The 21,519-nt window shown below is 38.5% G+C and overlaps 1 protein-coding gene across 2 annotated transcripts in view; it reads left to right on the top strand.

Moving 5' to 3' along the window:
• Positions 1-21,519, top strand: part of Cap-D2 (CAP-D2 condensin subunit) — a 410,800-nt gene that overhangs the window by 167,788 nt on the left and 221,493 nt on the right. For both annotated transcript variants that reach the window (XM_067148430.2, XM_067148432.2), the window contains exon 7: positions 140-301. In XM_067148430.2, the coding sequence (XP_067004531.2) occupies positions 140-301 (162 nt within the window). The remainder of the gene's footprint in view (positions 1-139; positions 302-21,519) is intronic.

The following is a 21,519-nucleotide window of genomic DNA, read 5'->3' as shown; positions in this document are numbered from 1 at the left end:
TGATGATGATGATGATGATGATGATGTTGATGGTGATTATTGTCATAGTCATCATCTCCTCTTCATCTATGATATTATATTTAGCCTATGTATAAGTTTTTCTGGTACATACTGAAATTTGTTTCTTTATATTGTTCAGCCCTACACGATGCGGAATGCAGTGTTAACAGTGGCTGGGCTGGTGGTTCAGGGGTGCCTTACTGGGGAAGACCTTACTGAAGAGAGAAAAAACCAAAGAGATGAGCTACTGGATCATCTTACTGAACATATGTTGGATGTTAATGCTTATGTCCGATCAAAGGTTTGTTATTGTTAATGTTTATTTATAATTTATGTGAAGGTCATATTGTAGAACTCAGTGTCATTTTATTGGCTCTCAAATAATCCCAAGATTTCTATTGTATGCTTGTTTCATTTAAGTGAAAGTTGATACCTGGGATGCTTTCGGTGAGGGCTTAATACCATTTTCTTGCTTCCTGCTTTGGTTAGAACTTGATATATGCAATTGTTAGTGATTGGAGATTGTTAGAAATATTCCATTGTTTATATGTTGGAACTTTTCTGACGATGACTTCAAAAATTAATTATTTTACTTGTAACATTTTAGAATTATGACAAAACCTCCAGTGAACTCCACTGTCAGATCCTCTTGAAAAGCTACAAATTGTGTGTAGAAATTTCTTCTCAGTTCTTTTGTTTTTAGTTCTCTCTTCATTTATCAAACATAATATTTAATATTAAAAAAATAAATCTTATAATACTGCAGCTTCCTTACACAAGCTTATAAAAAATAGGAATACTTTTACATATACAATTGACTGCTTGTGAGTCAAATTGTAGATTTGAAGTGATAATGATTTAGCCATTTTAATACAGAGCATACAGCCAAAGTGAATGGCTTGTTTGTGAAGTTTTGGAGAGCAGTTTCATGGAAAATTTTCATAAGAGGCCTAACCTTTAGCAGCTGTCATATATTTAATTTAAAGATTACACTGGAGCTTTAGGAATTCACAAAAAAATTCAAGTATTTTTCACATGTTTCACTCATTTGGAAACGAGTCTCAAATTGCTTTAATCCCTTCCCCATGATGTGAACGACACATTGAATGTTTCGAAAAATATACTTTTCTTGAAATGCTATTAAAATGTATGTGATGTTTGCATGTTGAGTTTAGTATAGTACGACTGGAATTAGGGGGTGATGTACAAATGTACATTTCTGGAGGAGGCACACATTGTTCTTACGTCTTTTTTGGAACACATTACACATCGCTGACTAGCATATTCTTTCCTGTCTGTTGATAAAACCTTGGAGATCAAATTTCGTTTTTAGCTTTCAAGGCAAAGGCTTTGTTGTTTTTTTACCCTATGTTGAAAGGACATTGTACATTGTGCTGTTCTGTTAGGCTGCATGCTACTATGTCATGGAAATCAAGAATTGCCCACATTTAGGGCTCTCCAAATGACCAGGCTGTTGTAAAAAGCCATGTACAACGTGAAGGAACAATTTCTTACACCACTTCAGTTTTCCTCATAGATGGATATGTATGTTGCGTGATCAACAATATTTACTTCCCATATTTTGATTATAATCATCCACTAAGTTGGGTTTGAAGAAGCTAATTTCATTACAGGATCTGTCTTCCATGAATCCACCATTCCCACCCTAGAGTGACAATACTTGTCTTCTATCATTCGTCAAGCAAGTGGCTGTGCGTTTTGTCATGTAGCTATAGCTTGCATTCGGGAGATAGTGGGTTTGAAACCCTTTGTTGGCAGCCCTGAAGATGGTTTTCTGTGGTTTCCCATTTTCACACCAGGCAAATACTGGGGCTGTACCTTAATTTCAAGATACTTCCTTCTCACTCCTAGCCCTTTCCTATCCCATCGCTGCCATAAGACCTGTCTGTGTCGGTACAACGTAAAGCAGATTAAAATATAAAAAAACCAAACCAATCACTCCATAATGCATACACGAGAGGGGGGGGGGGGTGTAGTTGCTTGACTTTCATTTCTCCCCTCTGTAGTTTTTTGACTTTGCCCATTTTCGGAAGCCCAATTCTTTAGTTCGAACAGTTCCAATTGCTTTAGTACCCTTTATTATAGAGAACTATAAACTATAAATTGTACCAATTGTCCACATATACTGTTCTGGCCTGATATAGTAGTGGGTTGATTAGATTCATTACATTTGAACCTGAGGCCCTAAATCCTGGTCTCCAGTGTTGTCTGTACCTTTCCCTGTATAAATGAAATGGCGTATGGCTTTTTAGTCCCGGGAGTGTCCGAGGACAGGTTTGGCTCACCAGGTGCAGGTCTTTTGATTTGACACCCGTAGGCGACCTGCGCGTCGTAATGAGGATGAGATGATGATGATGATGAAGACAACACATATACCCAGCCCCCGTGCCAGCGAAATTAACCTATGATGGTTAAAATTCTCGACCCTGCTGGGAATCGAACCCGGGACCCCCGTGACCAAAGGCCAGGACAGTAACCATTTAGCCATGGAGCTGGACTTCCCTGTGTCAATACTGCTACTGTCAGCATATCCAGGCCCACTCTTGAATAAATAAAAACTTGATTCTCTCTTCGTTGTAATGTACTGCTTCTACCTCAGTCGTCCCATCCCCAGCATTAGACTCTCGTCTACAGTGACTTCTTTTTTACTAGGCCGATGACTGTCTCTAAATTTATTTATGTTGTGTATAAATACAGGTTTGATCTCATGCAGTGTGTCATCGTTTGGTGTGTCATCACTGGTAAAGTGAAGAAATTGAAGTATTGAAGAGAACCTATTTTCTGACATACATTTCCCAAAGGAAGTTGTAGAAGGCATTTTGTCAGTTGACCAGTACATTTCCATTGATGGTTTCCTGGCAGTTCCCATAAATATAATAAGTGATAAAAGAAGTTATAAATATTATCAACGTCTGCTCATTTATAAATCCTTTTTTGGATTAGGTTTTCCCCTCACTTTTCTCTGATAGAAATGTGTTTCTGTTATCAAATTTATTGTCTCATCAAGGAAATGTTTTAAAATTTCCAATGACTGCATTGTGTGTTTAAAAACTTTCCATCCTTTTAGTATATCTACAGAAGCATGCAAATTAGTCCAAACAAGATACAGAATAGTGTTCTCTTAACAAAAGCATAAAAAACTACTGAAAATCAAGTCATACCTTAATACTGCATGTGACCTTTGTTCTTCAAAACAGCATTGACATGTTCTGGCATGGATTCCACCAATTTATTGCAAGTATTCTTGATCTCTACTTCTTGAAAGCACACTTTGAGAAGTGAACAAATGCTCGCTTTCACTGATCTATCCGGTTTTGCCATTCTCTTCACACAAATGGCCTATACATTTTCAAGGGGTTTAATATCTGGTGAGTTACCGGGCCAAGGAAGCATGTCAATGTTTTTGCCTTCAAAAATATAATAATAATAATAATAATAATAATAATAATAATAATAATAATGTTACATGTGTTGTAGTGGACCGCAGAGGGATAAGAAGCATGAGGGATGAAGGGCTGGATAGGCACAATTTAGACTTCAAGAAAATCTGCTAAAATTTGAGAATACTGTATTCTGTGTTTCTTTTCATCATGAGTTAACAAAATAACAAAGCAATGGTAAGGAAGCTGGAGGGTCTGGCAACAACAACAAAGCTCAGGATTCTAAGTTTGAGAAAACACAAGGGCAGGAGCTTATTTAGCTCCTAATTAATTTTACATGGAAGCTCGAAAGCTCAGAGGTCACTGATAGGAAAGAGCACAACGGCTCACACTACTTTACCCTACACAAGCACCGAGGCCCAAACCTATTTCACAATTTTACAAATTAAACTCTAATTCTTACACTCTATTATATAAGTAAGTTTAGACTGTACATTCGACATGGTATGTAAAATACAATCAATACCATTAGACCATGGGCCTTGAACCCAGTAGTTCATTTTACACAATGTCTTTCAAGGTCTTGGACCGAGGAGAAAAAGTTAACAAGGCAAGGGGCTCGAATCCTGGAATCTATTTAACCAGTTTTGTAATCTACCTATAATTTAGGCCACAGAAATATCTTATTATACATGAAAGCAACACCAGTTGCTTTAAAATGAGTTCTTTGCACTCATTAATTACCTAAATTGTATCAACACATCCCAAAATACAGGGGCAGAAGGTCCATATTACATGGCCATGAGGTTATGAAAGCAAAAGAAAGTAGGTTAAGTTTACAAGGCCGAAAAACAAGATGAACAGAGGCAACACCTAAGCACTCAACAGAACGAATGCTTACTTTACCCATACCTGCCGACTTTCCCAATTTAGACAGGAGACTCCCGACAGTTTTTCCCGCTTCCCGATTATTCTATTATTTCTCTCCATTTTAGCTTATTTTGTGGTGAACGTCAAACATTTGTTTTCCAATCCCGCCATTTCAGCTTTTTTTTTTTTACGCCAGTGGCCGGAAGTTCTTCGGTCATTGGCCGCTTTGAAACGTAATATCGATGTTTATTAATGCGAGAAATGTGTGCGAATGTGCGATGTTTATTGAAACCTGTATATCCCAACGTGTATATTGATTGTCAATCTTTCTTTCTTGCGTGCTATGTTCGTGTTTGTTCACAGCTCACATAAGTCTAGTCGATTCTAGAGACTAGTCACTAGATGTGGAGTCTTTTTTAGTAATTTAGTGACAGAATTTCAATGAAATGACTAGTGACTTTTCTAGAGATTTTAGGAGCCATTTGGAAACAATTCTGAATAATATTAATTTGTCTCAATATAAATAAAATAAGAGTTTTGCCTGTACATTGCTTAGAATTTAAAATAAAAGAAAGATACCGTATTTCCCGGCATAATTGTCACACTTTCTATACCAAAATTTTCAAAAAAATAGTAAGGTGTGACCATTATATGAAGAATTTTTAATACCAGTATTTGTATTACTCAAAAAATTTATTTATAACTAAATTGTATTTGATACAAATTTAAGATGCACGTAATACTCGCGTTTATACATCAAAATTCAAATAGTCTAAAACAGAATTCATAATTATTCGCAACAATTCGGCGAACGTTTTTCCAACCTGAAAATAAAAATGAACGTATTAAGTTAATTGTCATTAATTTGAGTATTAAAGTTAAAATATTACACTTACAAAAAATTATCGCTTTGTTGTGAAATACGGACTTACCGGTACACAATTTATTCCAAATCTTCTGTGTCGATATCACAGGTTTCGGTATCTGATGCGCCGTCCTCACCGCAGTTAATACCAGTATCAGATTCTTCGTCTCTCTGCCACACTGCGTCATCTTCAGATACGTCTAGTGCATTCGAAATCCCAGTCCTTTTGAAGCTCTTGGAGACTACTTCAGGTAGTATAAGATCCCAACACTTCATCACCCATGACCATAACAAGTCCAAGGGTGGACGCCTGATATTTCCAGCGGGCGTTAATTGCTGATCGCCGCTCATCATCCACTCCTTGTAAAATAGACGTAAGTGGTCTTTGAAGGGTTTATTAATACATACGTCTAGCGGCTGCAAAGCAGATGTTAGATCACCAGGAATGACTATCTGGCGTGTCTTATTTTTACTGAGAAGTTGCTTCACTTCGTTCATGAGGTGACCTCGGAAACTATCTAAAACAAGCGGAGCTGGTTGTTTTAGTAGTGCACCGGGTCTTCTATCCCACACAATTTTAACCCAGTCCAGCATGAGTTCTACGTCCATCCAACCCTTTGGTTGCACTCGTACATGAATTCCACGGGGAAACTGTATATTCTTAGGCATTGTTTTCCTCTTGAGAATGATGTAAGGCGGCAACTTTCTTTCGTCAGCTGTAATGTCTAGCATTGCCATGCATTGCAACTTCCCACTACCGTTGGTTTTCATTAATACACTCTGTAATCCTTTTGGCGCAATAGTGCTGTTGCGAGGCATATCAAAAAAGATTGGAGTCTGATCGGCATTACCGATTTGAGAAAGCAGGTACGAACTTTCCTTGCGCAAACGTATGACAAATCAGTGAAAATTTACAATCCTGTCCGTGTAATCACCAGGCAACGTTTGGCTTAGTGTTGTTCTCCTTCGTACTCACAGATTGTGTCGTCGCATAAACCCCTTAATCCACCCATGACTCGCCTTAGACTGAGTTATGTTGTGTTTGTGCGCTACCTCCCATCCCTTAATTTGTAACATTTCATATGATATACTGCAGCCATTGCTACATGTTTCATTGACGTACATAAACACTTCTTCGTCAATTATAGGAAACTTCCCTGTTTTAGGACCTCTAAACGCGCATCTAGAAGGGTTTGTGCTTTTTAGCTTGTTTTTTAATTTCTGCCAATCATGCACCAACTTTTCACTCACTGAAAATTTTCTTTCTGCAGCTCTGTTCCCGTGCTGTTCAAAGCCCGCAGAATAGTTTCTATATTTACCATAATCGCTTATAAATGTTTTGCAATATAATTGACTTTCCTTAATTGTTCACAATTAAAACAAATTATTTCTACAAACACCCCAAACTCAAATTAAAAACTTAAATTCTCACGCACACATGTCTCCAGTAATCACGTTAGTCACAAACAAATTAAATCATTACAGTCCACTTTTTGCATTGAAAATAAAGGATGAGACAATTACGCGGTGGCAACGATTATGCCGGGAAATACAGTATTTCTGTACCGGTCGTGACCACAGTAACAAGGGGAAATGCAAGTTTTAATTATCTGTAATGTCTGTCTGTCTGTATGTACGTTCATCACGAGAAAACGGCTGAAGAAAATTGAATGAAAATCGGTATATAAATTCGGGGAATAAGTCTCTACAATCTAGGCCATAAATAATTTTGTTCATGCTGAGTGAAATGGTAGTTTAGGGGAAGGCCTAAAATTTAATTCTCAAATATTTGTTGTTATTGGACCTATTGATAAATACTACATAACCTAAGTTACATATTATTAAATTTCCTATCATTTATGTCTTATACAGTACATTTTTACCGTACCGGCTATGATTACAGAGATATTTGTGAATTTGGATTTTTGTTGCCAAGTCCATATCAGCGCCGAGGTTTGATAAAATGGATGAACAGATTTTAATGAAAATCTGTATGTAAAGTCGGAGAATAAGGAACTACGGTCTATGCCAGGGCCTCTCAGGATGCATGCGCCTGGTGCATGAACTGTGCATGGTGCAAAAGACGACTTTGCTTGGTTGACCGAGTGCAGACCCCCACTCCTCGATTTGGAGCAGTAGCGCTGTCTCTCTCTTTCCCCACGCCTGTCTCGCTCGCTCCCTCTGTCTCCCTCTTCTTCACTTGCTCCGCAGCGCTCCAAATCCGAGCCGAGAAGCCCAGAGACGAAGCGTTGGTCCGAGCCGAGCCGAGCTGAGCGGGACCGATGCACAGTGCACGGAGCTCTTGCGCCGCGATTTGCACTCGTGAGATTTTGGGTGTTTGAGAGGCCCTGGTCTATGCTATAAATCAGGGGTTTCCAATTGGCGGCTCACGGGCTGCATGTGGCCCGCGAAGCCAAATGATGCGGCCCGCGAGAGTATTTTAATAAATAATGTGAAGAATAGTTACAAAATAATATTTTATAGGTCGTTCAAAAATGTATTAATTTTTATATTCGTTATAGACCCAAGTCCGAACTAGTTCATTCTTTAATAATTTCTCCTCTTTTTAAGAATTCACATGATCTGAATGGATTATTTTTCATTTAAAAAATTTAAAATCCACATTTCAGATAATAATGATTGGTTTTTACGTCCCACTTACTACTTTTGATGTTTTTGGGAGACGTCGAGGTGCCAGAATTTTGTCGCGCAGGAGTTCGCTTACATGCCAGTAAATCAGTCGACACGAAGCTGACGTATTTGAGCACCTTCGGAATGATCTAACATCGAACTTGCCAAGCTGGCTTCAGAAGGCCAGCGCCTCAACCATCTGAGCCACTCAGCCCGGCTCCAAATTTCACTCTTTTATGCTATTGTAAAATAATGTTTTACCTAAGTAATTAAAATTATCAGACCTTTATTTCAATTGAATTATGAATATTTTTTCATAATGGTACTTCTGTAGGTCTACTATATACAGAATTTTACGAAAATAGGCCTATTATTTAAGTGCGGCCCGCGAAGATGACTGTCTCCAATATGGCCCTCGAGCACTTACAAATTGGAAACCCCTGCTATAAATAATTTTATTCACCCTGTTCAAAATGCTAGTTTAGGGGAAGGTGGCAAAAATTTTAATTTTTAATTATCTATCTTACTGGTGATATCGAAAAGTAGTACATAACAAACGTTATAGAGAATACAATTTCCGATTATTTATGTCCTATTCAGTATAATAATATTGGTGGTGATGGTGATTAAATTGTGAAGTTAATTAGAAGAATGAGAAGGTCATGAAGGAACGATCACTTGAATAATAACACAATAGGGAGTTATGAAAGAAAGGACGGCTCACTTTACATTAGATACTTTAATATCACAGAGTCGGAAGAAAACTAAATATGAAGGCATGCAATATAGAAAGCTCATAAAATTGACCATTGTTTATTGTGATGTGCTTTGTGTATTTTGCTGCCATTTATCTCCGATAGATGGGGTTACTGCTGCGTATCGATTATAACAGCCTGCCTGAATATTGGTGGGAGTTAGATGGGGAGTTAGATCTCTCTTCTTCAGCATGCTATTCCTCTATTCCTCTGGTTCATAAATTTTCTGATGCTACGGGTACGTAACACACTGGATCATCATAGTATTCCAGCTATTCGATCCCTACTCTGAGACAGTGTGCACACTATAATAATAATTTCAAGTGGCTATTTCTAGCCGAGTGTAGCCCTTGTAAGGCAGACCCTCCGATGAGGGTGGACGGCATCTGCCATGTGTTAACTGCGTGTTATTGTGATGGAGGATAGTGTTATGTGTGATGTGTGAGTTGCAGGGATGTTGGGGACAGCACAAACAACCAGCCCCCAGGCCATTGGAATTAACACTTTCAACACTGTCATATTTTAACATGGAGCCTGACCGTGAACTGGGCCTTTTTGCTAATTTTTAACACGTTATTATGGAACAGCGAAACGTATTACATGCCTGATTTTTGTACCGTATGAAGGTGTCAACAATCCAAAATGAGGATGTTAATCAACAAGTGAACATCTGAAGTAATTTAATTATACTAGTCTTATGAAAAACATGGAAAAAATAGTACGGAAAAATATTTTTACATTGAGGTTATACCAATAAGCTTGCTCAAAAAAGTTACTGAAACAATCCATTTCGTCATTCCCCGCGTAAAACGGAGTAGAACCAGATGCCGACTGGAAGACAGGTAGCTGTGGTTGGTCATCTGTTTCTGACCATTCATCATCAGGTTCAGTTGATCTAGCAGATTTTCCTCGGCACAGGTGAATTATCAGCATGCGTCTCTTCGTCTAAACGAAAAAAATAAACCCAAATTTTTGTAGGCGAAGTATTTCTATCGTTTGTATTCGGAGTAAAATAATACAGCTAAACACTTATGTTCCGAAGTGACGTAATAAATAAAAATCTTACCTGAACTATCGCTTGATACGTTATTCGATTCGTAAGCAGGGTCATCATCACTTTCATCCATCTCTGAACCCGCTTCTCCCGATAAAATATCCAAAATATCACTATCATTGAGCCGGCATGAAGACATGTTTACACAGTAACTCAGCTGACAGTGTGACAAATTTGGCGTGCGCAGCACACGGCACACCGAGTGCTTCGGTAGAGGTCACGGCAAGGAGAAAATACCCTGTTTATCGTTTCAGTTCGAAATTCCCGATAACTGCTGCATTCTAGTGGTCACTAGATGAACTATTACCTCCAACCAAGGGACGGGAACCATATGTGATACGTGCAGCTGGATATAAACACACGAGAAAATCGCGCTCGTATCACATACGGGCGCCATCCAGAAGCGGGAAAGCAGCGCGCCCGTAACCCATATAGGCATAGTGTTGAAAGTGTTAACCAATGAAGCTTAAAATCCCCGACCCGGCCGGGAATCGAACACGGGACCCTCTGAATCGAAGGCCAGAACGCTGCCATACAGCCGAGGCAGATAGTGTGCACACTTAAACGGAATAATTACACAAGAGTGTTAACGGTTGTCTGTGGCCTGGTCATTCTAGGTCTGGAACTTTGAACTGTTAGATCGACACCGGAGTACTTGATTTAGACGTTGATTCCCATAGGGTTGGCCAGGCAGGCATCAATGTTTGGTAATGAGACAGTCGCTTATAGTGCACTGGCATTGCCGGTGGCTTCAAGTAGCGTATGCAGTGGCCTCCACGGTATGCACTAGCCATGCATCTTGGTGGGTGTGCTATTTACCAACTGATGAGCCCAACTTAGCAGAGTGGGGCAAAACGCGGGCAACCAGGAATGAGTTAGCTGGAAAATTTAAAATGTCCAATAACGGACCATTTATATTGGTATTACCGGGATACTTTTCGTTAAAAGTGAGAATGTGCTGTTTTTCATTTTATTGAATATTTCATATGACAGCACTGCTTTTAATCACAACGTTCGAACTGACTTGTATAATAGGAATCAATTGAGGGATGTTCCACCATTCAACACTTTATATAATACATAACATTTATTAAGTGAAAACTGGTTTCAATTCCCTTGGAATCATTATCAGTTAACAGTAAATAAATAAATAAATCAAAAGGATCTTAACAACAATCAACATGAAATCTGCCTTTAAACACACTTAAAATGGTTGATATGGGTTATATGATGTAAAAATACATTAACATTTAAAGAACGTCCTGGGATCCAGGTCACAGATAATTGTAGTGCGTTTGTACAGTGTTGAACAGAGTTTTAAGATAATATAATTATAGCAACTTGAAGTTGAGGAATACTGGGAAGTTCTTTGTTACTGTGGATATAAAAACATATTAAAAAATGTTAAAATATTCGTAATCGAATTGCCGATGAAGGCTAAAAAAACATGTATCGAAATTGACAATCTTGTAAAGTGCTCCACATGTATGAATCAGTCCTGCACTTAGTTGCCACTACTTAGCAAATCCATAGATCCAAAGTGGGCTGGTCATCCGTCATACCCTAAGCCATCTACGTCACGTGTTCCAATAGACATCAGAACCTCCGGGAGAGGACACATGATCGAACGTACGGACATGGGCAAGCAAAGAAAATGTGGAGTGTGCAAAAAGAATGTAAGGAAGCAGTGTTGTGTGTGCAGTGTGGGACTGTACGTTGTATGCTTTGCTACTTGGCACAAGAACTGAAGATGTGAAACACGCAGTGACATCTGCCAATCGAAACCTAGATCTCCGGGAGTGGCTATACGATTAACCCATTAGTGCATAGCATCCGGAAAATTGGATGTCACAAAACATGTGTGATATTTATGCATGGTTTTAAGCTAACGATACTCTCTTGTACTTCAGAAAGGCTGTAGCTAACAAGAACCAAGAATACATTATTCTTTCTCCTTACCATTTATTGTTAAATCACACTTATTGCGAGCTTGGCAGCAAGATAGTATGGAGTTTTGTGCATCAGTCAAGATTTTTATTTATGAATTAACAAATATTTCCAACATTGTAAACTTTGGTATGGACAGTATTGTTGACACTCCTATGAATCTACCGACACACAATGATGTCAATTATGTGTTATTGATATGACAGAGGCTTGTAAATATAGCTGTCCTGAAAATTGGCCGCTATGCACAAGGAGTCCTACTGTCTCAGACATTTGTATTCCTTTACTAGTTTGATATGCCTTTGCTGGCAGGACCTAGTGTTTACAGTGCACTATGTCTTCTGGTATAGGCTAGAGCAATTTTGTTACTTTCATTAATATGTCTCTGTCTTGTCCTTGGCTTTGACAATACGAAAGTGACTGAGGTATGAGTGATGATAGTAATGCCATTTGTTATGCAACCAGCCCCTGCTGTGAATGGTATGAAAATGTTGCTCATATGGTCAGTTGGTACATGCATTTCAGTGGGCTTGGTAGACTGATATGCAATTGCAAATCCTGGCTCGGTGAGGAAAGCAACGGGAAACTACCTCACTCCTCATTTCCCTAGTAGGCCTCTAAAGTGATGCCTAGGCCATCTACGACAGCTGATGGCGGTTCTGTAGAGGATCCAACCAGCCTTCGGGCTGAGGACTGAACATTCACTAGTTTGATGGTGAGTGATGTATTGGAAGCTTTGGAGGAAGAACCTCCTGATGATGGGTGTGAAACAGTTGATGATAATGACAGATGAGTATGAGAGTAATCTAAATTATCTTAGTAGAAACCTACTTCTGAGTAAATGTTAAGGGCAATTTGGTTCAACAAAGTATAAAAAAGGGAGGCTATGTCTAGTGCTAGTCAAAATATTACTGAAAGTTTACAGATGGAACTGAAAAACCAGAAAACCATGCAAAAGGAAACTCTCATGTGAAAATAGTCATACATAAGATTGGACCAGTACCCCTTGTTTCCGGTATGCCTGATAGAAAATTGAAAAGCATTAGTAGGTCAAATGTAACACAAAAGAAGCAACTCCAAAGTGGACAATATCACAATCTACATCTCATTTAGTGACTGACTGTCTTTATGTCTCTCTTTCTCCCTCCATCAGATGATGCAAAAAATTGTGAAATTCCGATAGACTTCTTTCTCTGCCAGTGGGTATAGGATACCTTTCCACCTTTCCAATTGTATACAGCAATATAAAATGATAGACTGAATGAATTTGGACTTGAAGGAAGTGTAGTCCTACCTCTTATTGGTGCAGGTGGAACTGCATCAAACAGGGGGCATACAGTATTCGTTGACGACTACTTTACATTCCTGAAATTTGTAAGATATCTGGTTTCAAAGAGAATAAATGCAACAGGGACATTTCAAGAAAACCAGACAGAGAAGTGTCCCCTTCAAAGAAAGGTGGACAGGGAGAAGAAGAAGGGGATGAAACGACTGCAGGAGTTTTGGTGGTGCCTTGATGGTGCACTGGAATGACAACATTGCTGCCACTGCTGGTACGAACTACAAATGGATAGAAATGAGCGGTGCATGAAAGTGGGCCAGCGTAAAAAATATGCAAAGTGTCTGTACCGCAGTGAAAGCTGTTAAAGTCCTATAGTGGCATCCGAAGAGTGGATCTGCTTGACCAGTTTGAACTTCACCTGAAATGCTTCTGTGGATATCACAATCAGTAAATACTTAACCATAAATAGTGTATACAGTATTGTGGTAAGTCTTTAGTGGAAAATGTAGATCTACATTACATTGTAAATTGGATAAGGTAATCCAGCTCTCTAACACTACCTAGCTTGCAACATTATTGTACAATATAATGCTGAGTAACTAGTGTCGTTGTATTGACCTGGGTGCATAGCATCCTATATATTGGACGGCCTGTGTAAATAAAACTATCATATGTATGAACATTCTGATTGTTGGAACGTGTTTCTGCCATTATTAAGAGTGGAAATGGGTAGATAAATTGAAATAAAATGCAAAAAATTAACTTTATGGGTTAAACATATGGATATGAAGAGACAAAAAGCATGGTCTGCAAGATAAATTCATATAAACAATGTTGCGTGTGTAATGAAAGACTGCATGAAACAAAATATCGTGAAGTGTAAAACTAAGTGTTATCAACCATGATCCCCATTTGGGGATCGAGATAAATATTAATTACTTGTAATATAAAGGAATTACTTTAAAAAAATATGTTTTTCATTTCTCAATCCTAGTACTGATCATAGTACCCGGAATGTACTAAAATATTGATTTTAAAAGTTTGGTTGTTAATGAGTTAGACCCCTTTTCCCCCCACATTTTCAGCCCAGAAAAATAGGGGGAGCGGGGGGGGGGGGGGGGGGGTTGTCCAATATGCGATAACCCCAAATTTTGTGCAGTGAACACATGACTTACAGGGTATAAAGAGTAATAAATTTTACTTGTTTACATCCAACACTATTCTTTAACAAACTTATGAATGTATTCTGAGTTTTACTGGCTAATTTTGTTGGAAGGCAGTATTTCTAAACTTAAAAAGAATAAATGATGAACACATGACTTTTAGCCTACATATAAAGTACTGTAAATATAGTCAGTTTTAGTTACTCTTATATCACGTCATTAGTTTCATCTCATTAATTCCTGATGAGGTTGACGTTAGGAAGGGCATGCAGTCGTGAAAACTCGCTACGAAAATTCGTCTCGCTTCATTCTCGACCCCGTAGAGAAAGGGGATGAGTGTATCGTATTACGCGGTATTAATACAAAATAATGTAATGGCAGTCATTTGTGCTATCAGTTAAGCAGTAGGCCTACCACACAGTCATTCGGATCATTGCTTTCATTTGAATTATCGTCATCTTGTGCCGCCAACTTCCCTGCTACCGGCGTGTCGTCATTCCAAACAACGCCATCTTCGCGGCAGTCGCGAGTATTTGAGATCCTGTCTTTTTGCAGCTTAAAAAATAGTTTCGTTCCCGCACTATAGAGTCCGAACAATGAGTATCTATTCGCAAATGGTTTCTAGAGATGGACTCAGTTATTCCTAGTTGGTGTATGTGTAGCGGAATACACCCCTTCTGAATAAAACCGTGCTGTAAAAAGCGTGTAGCAGAATACACCCCTTCTGAATAAAACCGTGCTGTAAAAAGCGTGCCAACCCACCAGCTGATAATTAGCGTATGTTAAGAGTTGTACTTCTGAATGTAATCCATAGTGACTGGAAGCATTCTTTGGATAACTGCAACTATTGAAAGCCACGCCTTTGTTTCTAAATATATTTCATGCTTGTTCTCTACATTTATCACATCAGGATTTACCTGAACAGCTGTAATTGATATAAGAGACCGCATTGTTGAGGTTTATGCTACTAAGTGCCTGGCTAGTGTCGAAGTTCCACGATGGAAAGAATAAAAATAAATGACAGGAAAGCTTGTCGCATTTGTGGATATCTACAGGTGTGGCAGTAATGTGTTTTATTATCATAACGTTTAATTTTGCATGTTCGTTGCCTCCATACTTTTTATTAACGCTTAGTATTTTCTGTTTGGCATCTCCGAAAATCATAAAAGTAGTTGGTGAGGACGTAAAATCAGTATTATTATTATTATTATTATTATTATTATTATTATTATTATTATTATTATTATTATTATTATTATTATTATTATTATTATTATTGGGTTACCAGTGGAGCAGAAAGAGGTTAAAGAAGGTGCGGGTGTTGAATGGGTCTAACTACAACATCAAGAATTGAAAAACTTGTAAAAGGTTATATTTCTTTTAGAACTTCCAACTTAAAACAATTTTTCACTGAATAAACATAACAATGAAACATCAGGTACAATGATAATTTCATAAATTGGACAATTCAAGATTCAGACCTTGACAATTCTGGGCTACAAGACCCTAGGTTACAAATTACAATTGAAAGTGGTATTATTTAGTTAAGGGCAGAAATCTCCTCATTCAAGAGCACTTGCTCCGTAAATTACAATATCTAGCCTCCCAAAGGCACACTTTACTGTTACAAAACTTTGAAAAAGAGCTAACAGGCTCTCAGTTTTCCCAGCCTACTCAAGGCAACATTACATGAAAATCTGACAATCTCTGGCCTCTCAAGGCAGTATTTACAAATTGAAATATTATTACACAGAGGTATCCCGTACCCAACCTACAGGGCCTTTTGCAGAAAAAGAACAGTATAAATAAACGGCCCGAACACAAACTGAATGGAGGCGAACACTGCGCTCCAGATAATGAAATATTAAAACCTATAGGGCTCTCGGCCGATGAAACTGGGGCTATTCCCAAACTACTGAGGTGGCTTGAATGGAAATAACTTTAATACATGACAGAAACGAAAGGTTGCGAAAACGTAGCCACCTCAAACCAAGATGAAGGGGAGCTCGAGAGGGTAACTCACTCTCTATCCCTGATTTACAGTTAAAACTTAGTGAAAATTTTACATTAGCCAAAAGAAGATTTACATTTTTAAAAGGTTTGTTACATAGTTAAAGATTCGGACCTTCCCCTCAGATAAAGTTGCGGAGACAGCAAGAAAGATAGAATTTTATGTGGCCATTATTTTATAGATGTTCTGCTGACGGAAGAAAGAGGCGCCCCCACCTCCTGCCTTAACACACACTTATAAAGATGGCGATCAATTAACAAGGAAACCCGAAAAGCTGCAACTTATATACCCTCAGGGAAGGTTTGAGAGAATTCAAGACTAAACTGGCCACACCCTCTCAATTTTATTGGTTAAGTTCAAAAGTTCCACTCAAAATTGAACAAGGAGCCTGTGATAGGTTGAAAATTAATTACAGAAATTTTCCATTGAACTGGCGGAAAGAAAAGGAAGTGTTGCAAACCCCAAAATAAATGAACATAGATTCAGTTATGGAAAACCTAGGAATATGAAACTTCTTAAGTTATAAGTTCTTCCACCTTGCACCAGAGTGCATGATCAGAGTTTTTTTTTTTTTTGGTAGTGACACCTGTGGACAAATGTCCAAACTTCTTGATGTATAGCAAACAAAACCAGGTGAAATTCAATCAGTTTAGGAAACTTCACAACAACACAGTTACTTAATATTTCAGTGGTGACATCTTCTGATTTAAGTTCCAAGTTTCTGTAGTGTCAGTTTCACCTTTCGATCGATAGAGGAGTTTATTAAGGCGGTTACTTGAGTGAGCGGAGTAGAGGTGTACCTCCCGGTACAATTATTATTATTATTATTATTATTATTATTATTATTATTATTATTATTATTATTATTATTATTATTATTATTATTAAAAGGCGAGTAAAACGGTCGTTATGATTGGATTGTTTTTATTGCGTTTTGAACCTACTTCTCTCCAAAGATTATGTAGGCTATATTGGCCAGAGTTATAGTCCTCTCCGTGTAAGGACGTACCCTAAGGGTGCAACCTTACCCTTTCTCCCCTGTAATATTAAGATATTGATTTATGGTTACTTTTCTTGCTGTTGGGTCTTTTTCAGTGTCGGTAACCATACAGTTTAGGGACCCTACTTGCCGATACGACGTCTTACATTTACCGTTAATCTGGCACGTTGGCAACGTTCAATCACGGCTCTAGCGTGAAGTGCGTGTTGCCACCGCATCGTCGTTGAAGTCACTAGTGATACATTTGCGAGAATATTTAAAGCATATTTTCTTTTTCTGTGGTATTGTAAATCTATTTGGCTAATACCAGGTAAGTAGGATTGTGGCATGTTCGGATAATGCATTTAATAACATAGTTTGTGTGAAATATGAAAGTGCTCAAATACGTCAGTCTCATGTCTAGATCTACCGGTACATGAAATAACTCTTGCGGGACGAAATTTTGGCAGTAGAACTTATAACATTATTATTTTCAAATCCGCAGTGAACTTGAAAGCTGACCTAAATTCCGTTCACGGAGCTTGGCACATTAGTATTCCTATATGTTTCCTGATAAGCTTGAAGATATAACCAGCCTGCAGGCTGAAAATATGCCCAATAATCTCTCTCCTTACTGGTTAACGGTATTGAAGAGAGAAGGAAATATTCGCGCAAAAGAAAGGGAAGTCATTGGATGTCTGGAACTTTCGAAAATCACACTGCAAAGACTTATTAAATAAATTGCATCGTTTAACACGCCCCTCTTTTCAAGAATATGGTTATAGTACGCCTACTGTACATCAAAATAAAGGCAGATAATTTAAGTGAGAAAGTGTGTTTATTTCCTTAATTCCTCATTGAGGAGATATTCATAATTATCTTGATTTATTTCATCTTATCTTTTATCATTTACTAGGGTAGGGACACATTCATTATCGGTGTTTACATTGAGGTTAGTTTGTTATGGTTATGTCTGATGATTTTAATATGTAACCAGGCAGGTTGGCAGCAGTGATCAGCCATTACAAAAAAGAGAAAAGAAGAGCATCGGGCGGCGATATTTACTTTCTGGGGTATTTCCTTACGTGGCAATTACTATACAAGATATTAAACGATCACTTTGTTTTGATCTCCCATGCTATATTAATAGCAACAACTGTGAATATTTCTTAACTAAAGTAAACTAGTTTCATCCCGAGGTGGTGCAGCCTCCAATGGAGGGGAGCTGCATGTACCATTTTTACCGCATATTAACTTTCTTGCCATTCCTAAATCTTTGGCAATACGTTACCGGGAATCGAACTCAGGACCCCGAGAACAGCAGCTAACTGTGCTAATCACGCTGGCGGACATTATTAACTACAAAAAACAGACATATAGCACGACTGATTCATGCTTTAATTGCATAGGTCGGACACGAAACTATTCATCTATTTGTACGTCGTCATCAGAGTTGCAGTAGGCCTACGCTCCAGAGGCGACATTTCTTAACTACGAAACACAGACGTACCGCACGACTTTGACGCATGGTTTCATTGTGCGGGTCGTATGGATGAAACTATTCACAAATTTATGTGATGTCATTGGAGCTGCAGTAACGCTTGTACCCTCTTCGAAGCGGAATCGTTGTTCCTCTCGGACTAATTATGTTGGGGGGTCCTTGTGTGCAAGGTTTACTTTCTTAATTTTCTTTGTCCAAAAAAGCCACAGGGGGGTCTAATGCACGAGTAAATACGGTAAATAAGAGGGCAATTCCTCAAGGCAGTATAATTAGTTCTTTATATTTTCTTATATATATATAAATTATATCACTAAAGAAATGGAATCAGGCTTTTTGCGGATGGTGTTATTCTGTATAGAGTAATAAGTTACAAGATTGTGAGCAACTGCAAAACAACCTCAATAATGTTATGAGGTTGATAGCAGGCAATGGTATGGTGATAAACGGGGTTAAAAGTCCTCTCAGTTTTAATTACTGCGTTGATGGGGTGAAAGTTCCTTATGGGGGTCACTTGTAAGTACCTAGGTGTTAATATAAGGAAAGATCGTCATTAGGGTACACATATAAATATGATTGTAAATAAAGGGTACAGATCACTGCATATGGTTATGAGGGTGTTTAGGTGTTGTTGTAAGGATGTAAAGGAGAGGGCATACAAGTCTCTGGTAAGACCTGAAATAGGGTATGTTTTCAGTGTATGGGACACTTGCCAGGATTACTTGATTCAAGAACTGGAAGTAATCCAAAGAAAGGCAGCTCTTTTTGTTTTGGGTGATTTCTGTTAAAAGAGTAGCGTTACAGAAATGTTGCAAACTTTGGGCTGGGAAGACTTGGGAGAAAGAAGACGAGCTGCTCAACTAAGGTTCTGAGCTGTCAGTGGAAGGACGGTGTGTAATGACATTAGTAGACGAATAAGTTTGAGTGGTGTTTTTAAAAGTGGAAATATCACAATATGAAGATAAAGTTGGAATACAAGAGGACAGATTTGGGCAAATATTTGTTTGTAGGAATGGGAGTGATTGGAATAACTTACCAAGGGTGATATTCAATAAATTTCCAATTTCTTTGAAATCATTTAAGAAAAGGTTAGGAAAGCAACAGAGGGAAATCTGCCACTTGGACGACTGCCCTAAATGCAGAGCAGTGGTGATTGTAGACTTTGATTTTGCGATTATAAAGGGTACTTGATTGTTATTAAAATGGGGCAGAGCGTGGGGTAGGGCTCTTCATCAGGAATACTATCGCATGCAACATAGTTTCTGTTAGGCACGTGAATGAGCAAATGATGTGGGTAGATTTGACAGTTGGAGGAAGTAGGATGAGATTTGTCTCAGTGTATTCACCATGTGAGTGTGCAGATGAGGGTGAAGTTGACAAGTTTTATGAAGCATTGAGTGACATTGTAGTCATGTTGAACAGCAAGGATAGGATAGTGGTAATGGGAGATTTCAATGCGAGAGTTGGAAATAGAATTGAAGGATATGAAAGGATGATTGGTAACTGTGGGGAAGATAGGGAAGGTAGTAGGAATGGGAAGCGTTTGCTGGACTTGTGTGGTAGTATGGGTTTAGCAGTGAAGAATACCTTCTTCAAGTATAAGGCTATTCACCGCTACACATGGCAGGGTAGGGGTACCAGATCCTTAATAGACTATATCTTAACTGACTTCTAATTCAGAAAATCTGTTAGAAATGTACGTTTTTTTTTTCGGGGATTTTTTGATTATACAGACCACTATCTGATCTGTAGTGAACTAAATATCTGTAGGTCTAGGATAAAGAAAGTAAAATCCGTCTGCAGACGAATAAGGGTAGAAAAATTCCAGGATGGGGAAATTAGGCAGAAGTACATGGATATGATTAGTGAGAAGTTTCGAACCGTGGATAGTAAGTATATTCAGGGTATAGAAAGAGAATGAGTGGCATGCAGGGATGCTGTAGTAGAAACAGCAAGGGAATGCATAAGAACAACTGTGTGTAAAGCTGGTAAAAAGCGAACATCTTGGTGGAATGAAGTGAGAGCAGCTTGCAAATGTAAAAAGAAGGCTTATCAGAAATGGCTCCAAATAGGGGCTGACGCAGATAGGGAATTGTACGTAGATGACAGAAACAGAGTGAAACAGATAGTTGTTGAATCCAAAAAGAAGTTGTGGGAAGATTTATGTAATAACCTTGAAAGGCTAGGTCAAGCTGCAGGGGAAACCTTTGTGGACAGTAATAAAGAAAGGAAGGGAGGGAAGAAGGAAATGAACAGTGTTTCGGGCAATTCAGTTGAATGATAGATCCCAGGGAATCACTGGACAGATGGAGAATATTTAAAAAAATCTTCTCAATGTAAAAGGAATTCTTGCTGGTGGTGTCACGAACAACTGAACTCATGGGGAGGAAGAAAAAATGTTGGTGAAATTATGCTTGAGGAGGTGGAAAGGATAGTAAATAAACTGTATTGTCATAAAGCAGCAGGAATAAATGAAATTAGACCTGAAATTGTGAAATATAGTGGAAAGGCAGGGATGAAATGGCTTCATAGAGTAATAAGATTATCATGGAGTATTGGTGAGGTATCTTCAGATTGGACAAAAGCAGTAATTGCACCTATCTATAAGCATGGGAACAGGAAGGATTGCAACATCTATCGAGGTATCTCATTGATTAGTGTACCAGGCAAAGTATTCACTGGCATCTTGGAAGGGAGGGTGCGATCAGTGGGTGAGAGGAAGTTGGATGAAAACCAGTGTGGTTTCAGACCACAGGGGGGTTGTCAGTATCAGATTTTCATCCTTGTTGTTTGAGTCATCAGTCCATAGACTGGTTTGATGCAGCTGTCCATGCCACCCTATCATGTGCTAACCTTTTCATTTCTACGTAACTAATGCATCCTACATCTGCTCTGATCTGCTTGTCATATTCATACCTTGGTCTACCCCTACCGTTCTTACCACCTACACTTCCTTCAAAAACCAACTGAACAAGTCCTGGGTGCCTTAAGATGTGTCCTACCATTCTATCTCTTCTTCTCGTCAAATTTAGCCAAATCGATCTCCTCTCACCAATTCGATTC

Source organism: Anabrus simplex, chromosome 5 (genome assembly GCF_040414725.1).
Source record: "Anabrus simplex isolate iqAnaSimp1 chromosome 5, ASM4041472v1, whole genome shotgun sequence".
Classification (NCBI taxonomy): domain Eukaryota; kingdom Metazoa; phylum Arthropoda; class Insecta; order Orthoptera; family Tettigoniidae; genus Anabrus; species Anabrus simplex.
Note: the sequence above shows the minus strand (reverse complement) of the source record. Positions and strands in the feature narration are given on the sequence as shown.